Source organism: Olea europaea, chromosome 3, assembly GCF_002742605.1.
Source record: "Olea europaea var. sylvestris chromosome 3, O_europaea_v1, whole genome shotgun sequence".
NCBI classification, from domain to species: Eukaryota; Viridiplantae; Streptophyta; class Magnoliopsida; order Lamiales; family Oleaceae; genus Olea; species Olea europaea.
The window spans coordinates 2,225,424-2,230,977 of record NC_036239.1 but is presented as its reverse complement, the minus strand read 5'-3'; the positions used below and the strand labels follow the sequence as shown (position 1 = coordinate 2,230,977).

The 5,554-nt window shown below is 35.6% G+C and overlaps 1 protein-coding gene across 2 annotated transcripts; it reads left to right on the top strand.

Annotated features, from left to right (window-relative positions):
• Nucleotides 1-1,586: 1,586 nt before the first annotated feature.
• LOC111381680 (probable protein phosphatase 2C 9) lies at nt 1,587-5,445 on the top strand. Of its 2 annotated transcripts, none has more exons than XM_023005494.1 (6): nt 1,587-1,853; nt 1,996-2,101; nt 2,914-3,153; nt 3,360-3,636; nt 4,740-4,894; nt 4,993-5,445. In XM_023005494.1, exons 2-6 carry the CDS (start codon nt 2,075-2,077, stop codon nt 5,131-5,133), a joined length of 840 nt encoding a protein of 279 aa, XP_022861262.1. In that variant the 5' UTR covers nt 1,587-1,853; nt 1,996-2,074; the 3' UTR covers nt 5,134-5,445. The 2 variants fall into 2 exon arrangements, with proteins under 2 accessions (XP_022861262.1, XP_022861269.1); XM_023005501.1 differs by having other exon boundaries at nt 1,971-2,101.
• The last annotated feature ends 109 nt before the right edge of the window (nt 5,446-5,554 follow it).

Here is a 5,554-nt window from a genome sequence, read left to right as displayed (position 1 = left end):
AGATAAGATACAAGATGGCAGTATCATCACACAACATGTTACTAGCACATCACAAACTACTGTTATTCTGACCAAGGCTTTAAGTTCCCAAAGCTTTTATCTTTGTATGTCCAAGATGGGAGTAATGGATATATACTCACCATCTTGCGAGGGGCTGTTAAAGTTAGAGGATAATCCAGCTGGAGGAGCTCAAAGATGACCTGGCTGAAGTCTTGAGAGGATACAAGCCACATGAATTTCATAGCAGTAATAACAAGAGAATAGTCTAGAATAGATTTGTTATTGTACAGCTTGGATTTGTTACGTTTTCATTGCTATGTACTATGTGTAAGTTAGTTAGGAATAGATCTTTTTTTTGCTGTATATATACACTGCACTATTGTATATTGAAGAAATAGATTAATGGATTAAACATTCATTCCATTCTCAGATTTATCAAATACAATACATTCTCAAATTCATTTTTTTTTTCTTAAATCCAATATTTAGCTACAGGCAAGGAAATCACAAGAAGTTGTGGTCCTTGATGCTCATATTCTTCCAAAACATTTCTTTACCGCTAAAATTCAAGAAAAACATTGACTTTTGTTAATTAATTTACAATATTATCTCTATCACTTCTAAAGAAGAAGGAAAAAAGTTATTACCAATCTAATAACTAATAACTTTGCCCCAAATCATTTTCCGTCTTTTTCTTTTTTCTCTATTTGAAAATGTTCTAGAGAAAAGAACACAATCCATTCAGGAAATGTTTATCATGTTTTATTCCTCTTTCAATATTGTCTAATAGTGTATAATCTATTTTCCATATAAACTATCGGTTTTCGTCTCTTCTCAAGGGCCAAAGATTTTATTCTTTTGTTCGCCATTTTCGAAATTTCTCATCCCCTTAATTTAATTTTTTTGTTTTATTTTTTGTTTTCGAGTGTGAAATCATTTTGCTGCACTCCAGGGAGGAAAGAAGAAGAAGAAGGAACAGTACTTTCATAAAGATCAGGTAGCCCTACAGGGATTGAAGAATTCTCCAGCGCACCAAAGGAATAATAAAAAGGTATTGAGATAAAAACCGGATAATGGTGGTAAAAACAGTTAAAAGCAAACTCTAGTCTGGGGGGGGAAAAAAAAAGTATATGAGCTGACCAAAAATAGGGTCCCCACACGATGACCGAATCAGAAGAAAGTACAAAAAAAAATTAATAATAATAAAAAATAAAAATTCCTTTTTCTTGTGTCTTGTGAGAAACCTGAGACCTTTGAAACAAGAAAAGAAAAGTGACGAAACAGCTGTACTACAAAGTAATAACCAAAAACGCCTCCCGGAGCTTAATTTAGTGGTACAAAGGATAAGAGTGATGTTATCTCACGTCTTGATGGCAGCAGCAGTGTGGGGGTTCGATTCCTGAAATATGAAATTGAATTTCTTGTAGACAGGTAGCTCTTATTTTCTGACCTGTTGGAGCACATCTAACGATTTATCTTTCTTACAAATCTCTAGGGGCGGGACAGTAAAACCTTCAAGATTGAGGTTCAACCTTTTAAATAATAACCAAAAACAAACAGACTCTACCCCTTACTGGTTGTGTCGTTTACTTTAGAACAAAACAATGAAGAAACAGTAAAGACAAAAAAGTCAATAAGGGGTGGCCAAACCCCAATGCCTTTGGTCTCTTGGCAACCATTCTCGCCTGCACCATCGAATCTATTACACCCCGTTTACTCTTTCCTTTTTCTTGTTAATTTCTCCTTTTTAGTCTTTAATTATATCTTTCCTGTATGACGATTATTTTAGCAGCATAGTCAAATCATATTAATAGCCCTCATAATTTTTTCTTGATTTGGGGATTGGTGGATCGGTAAGTGGGTTTTTATTTGGGATTTCCATGTGATGATTTCGATTGTTTTCTTGTTCCTTGAAGAAAAATTGAATCTTGAATATGTTTCTTATTTCGGGTTGTTTTTTTATGGTCAAGATTCTCTCTTTTCCCCATGTTACAGGTTGTGGATTTTCAACTTTTAAGAAGTAAGAGGTAGATGTTGAATTGGAGAGGAGGGTGAGGTGGGGCTTCTAAATTATATGGATAAATTATGCTGTTTTCCTCAGGTGAGATTATTGTTAACCGCTGTGTTATTGAGAGATTTTGCCACTTCAGCTGAAATATCTTTGTTATATAGGCTTAGGCACAAATTTCTGGTTATCAATATCTAGTTTTTGTGTTTTTTTATCAAGTTTTCGTATCGTTTTTGCTGAATTATGCGGTAAGGTTGAATTTTGGTTGTAGTATAAATTCCTTGCCATGTCCTTGGGATCCTTAAAGTATGCTACGTGGTTTATGTTGGTATAGATGGGGGTTTATGATTTATGAGTTCATATATATTAAACAGAATATAAGTGAACGGACTATCAAAGAGAAACTGAGGAGGGAAGAATAGTTTGTTTTCATAAATGAGATTTGATGCTCGATTTGAGAATGAAATAGTTGTGAATACTTATTTGGAGTGGTTTAGAAGTCGAATAAGATACTCCAACCGTATGAATACTGTTTTGGACAGAAGCCCACAGGATTATAATTGGGTTAACAATTAACATGGTGTTAGAGAACGGTTTTGGTTTGTTTCTTGAACTCATGTCTGCACCTCTTGTTCTTGTCCCACAGCTTTGTACCATTGAAAATTCTTTCTGTTTGGACGATGCCTATGACTTACTCACGAAACTCCACAGACTTTAATGTGATTTTAACATTAGTTCTTCCCTATGAGTTTATGTTTATTTATTCCATTTCCCTGCCTAGAACTTGAGTAACGAAGGAATTAAGTTTGCTTCTTCAGTACGTGCATTGTTTTCTAGTTAGGTACTATTTGTTTATTCTATAAGTTCTGGTTAATTTCAAAATTCGAGCTCTTCTCTTCCTTTAGCTTGCAGGAGGACGTTCTTCATGCAGCTCTGGGAAGGGAAGAAGCCAGCAGGGACCTGTCAAATATGGATTCAGTTTAATAAAAGGAAAGGCTAATCATCCTATGGAGGATTACCATGTCGCTAAATTTTTGCACACGAATGGCCGTGAGTTGGGACTATTTGCTATTTTTGATGGACATCTGGGTGATAGTGTGCCTGCTTACTTACAGAAGCATCTGTTTTCCAATATATTAAAGGAGGTTGGTTACTCTATGACAATTAAGTTTATAGAAAACTTTTATATGTTCTATGGGTATTTCATATATGAAAGAAGAGTGGAGTTGATACAATTGATATAATTACTCCTGTAACTTTAAAATAATGGTGTGTTAAAAATGATTTGTTTTTAAGTTCTGAGAAAAAGGTGTCTAATTGATCTCCTCCCACCGCATGTTGAATCATACAGGACGACTTTTGGGCCGATCCAAATACAGCTATCGCCAAAGCCTATGAAAGGACCGATCAGGCAATTCTCTCGCATACTCCTGACCTGGGACGAGGTGGGTCCACTGCTGTTACTGCAATTCTTATAAATAGTAGACACCTGTGGGTAGCCAATGTTGGGGATTCACGAGCTGTCCTTTCCCAAAAGGGGCAGGCCACACAGATGTCTGTTGATCATGAGCCCAACACTGAGCGGGGAAGCATTGAGAACAGGGGTGGATTTGTCTCGAACATGCCAGGTATTGTGATATATGGATCAGTTCATGTTAGTCCTTGAAATTTATCGACTACTTATCCATGTTAATGATATTGCTGGAGGATTAACCCTGAGTTGCCAATGGCAGAAGTGTGACACCACCACAAAGATTAGAATAGTCTGCCGTCTTAGCACGCAATGATGGAAATATTTGCACATATTAGTATAGGTGGAGAACGTGTCATGTTAGAGCTATAATTATGCAGAGCTGTTGAGGTGATCTTGTACAGAATTTCTTTGATTTAATTACTTTGGCTATTTCATGAACTTCAACAGGAAATGGAAAGCCAATTTGTTGTGAGTACTCATTTATGACATACTTGATAATGAGGATTGGATGGTACTGAGCAATATATAGGAAGAAAAAGAAGCTAAAATCTTGTTTCATTATATTGTCCACTCCTCTTCAATATTGCGTACCAAACATGAACTCACGAGTTGAAAGGTTATAACATCTTTCAATATACAAATTAACTGGAATTATCAATGTTGATAGGGGTTACTGAGCAACATCATCACACCAAAGTGAATTTGAGTGCACACATTGCGGTGAACCTATTAAAATGTGATTAATGACGTTTGAAATATATATTTTGGGGGTTCTCCACCTGTTATACGCTATAAACTTGTCTGTGGTTTTAGGTTAAGCAATTTCAGAAGGCAGCATGCTTAGGTGGTGGAAACGTGGATTACTTGTTTGATAAATTAGGATATACATGATCACTCCGCCCATCCATTCTTCTACTAACCAACTTGGCGTTTTGAATGAAAAATCGCACTTTAAATTTTTAGCCAATATAATTTAATATAGTTTTTTTAATTCTTGTACTTTAGTTACATATTATTCACTTTTCAAGGTTTTCTCCTGATTAATGTGCATACTGAATTCATTTACTGGAGAAGACTCAATCTTGTGCTGTAATGTTTATTATTGGATTTCATTATTGTTCTTCTTAAACTTTTGGAAGTGATTAATTCATTGCTTTACTCCTCTTGTTGAAAAGAAGCATATTTGGCTTGGTGTATGAGTCATAATATTTTGGGGTATTCAAATCATAAAACCTGTTCTGATGCTTCTTGTACCAGGAGATGTTGCAAGAGTGAATGGCCAGTTGGCCGTTTCTCGTGCTTTTGGAGACAAAAACTTGAAAACTCACGTGCGGTCTGACCCTGACATTACAAACGCTCAAATTGATGGTGATACTGAACTTCTTATCCTTGCTAGTGATGGTTTGTGGAAGGTGTGTACTTGCCCCCACCTTTACTTGTCCCATCTCCTTTTCCTTGAGGATTCATTACCAACCCCCTCTTGAGTTCCTCTTGCTTGTGGATGCTCCAGGTAATGTCGAATCAAGAGGCCATTGATATTGTAAAGAAGATCAAAGATCCCCAGAAGGCAGCTAAACAATTAGCAATTGAAGCATTGAACAGAGAGAGTAAAGATGATATCTCCTGCATTGTTGTCCGATTCAAGGGGTAAAATGCACAATCTTAATGTTTCATGCAGCTGTTGTATATTAGGCGGTTACCAGAAGACATGATTTGGTAGGTTGCAGAAGTTTGAAATCCCAAAGAATCCAGTACAAAAATCAAATTTATTCTGAAAGGCCGTGAAAATGATCTGTTTCCTTTTCTTATATTTATTCTCTCTTATTTTCCAGTCTTCTTTGTAGAATTTCACTATAATTTTTTCATAATTCATAGCCGGGTTGTATTTGTAATAATCAAAATAGGACAAGCTTTCTTTCTTTCAGCCATATATCAAGAAGATGGCCATTTTGGCTTTGCTTCATTGTTTGTGTACTCTTTAAAGGATACAGATTACTAACCGTTCAGTATTTACCTCTGTTTGATAATTATTATTTCAAAATTTTTTAATTTTCACTCTCATTTTTAATCAT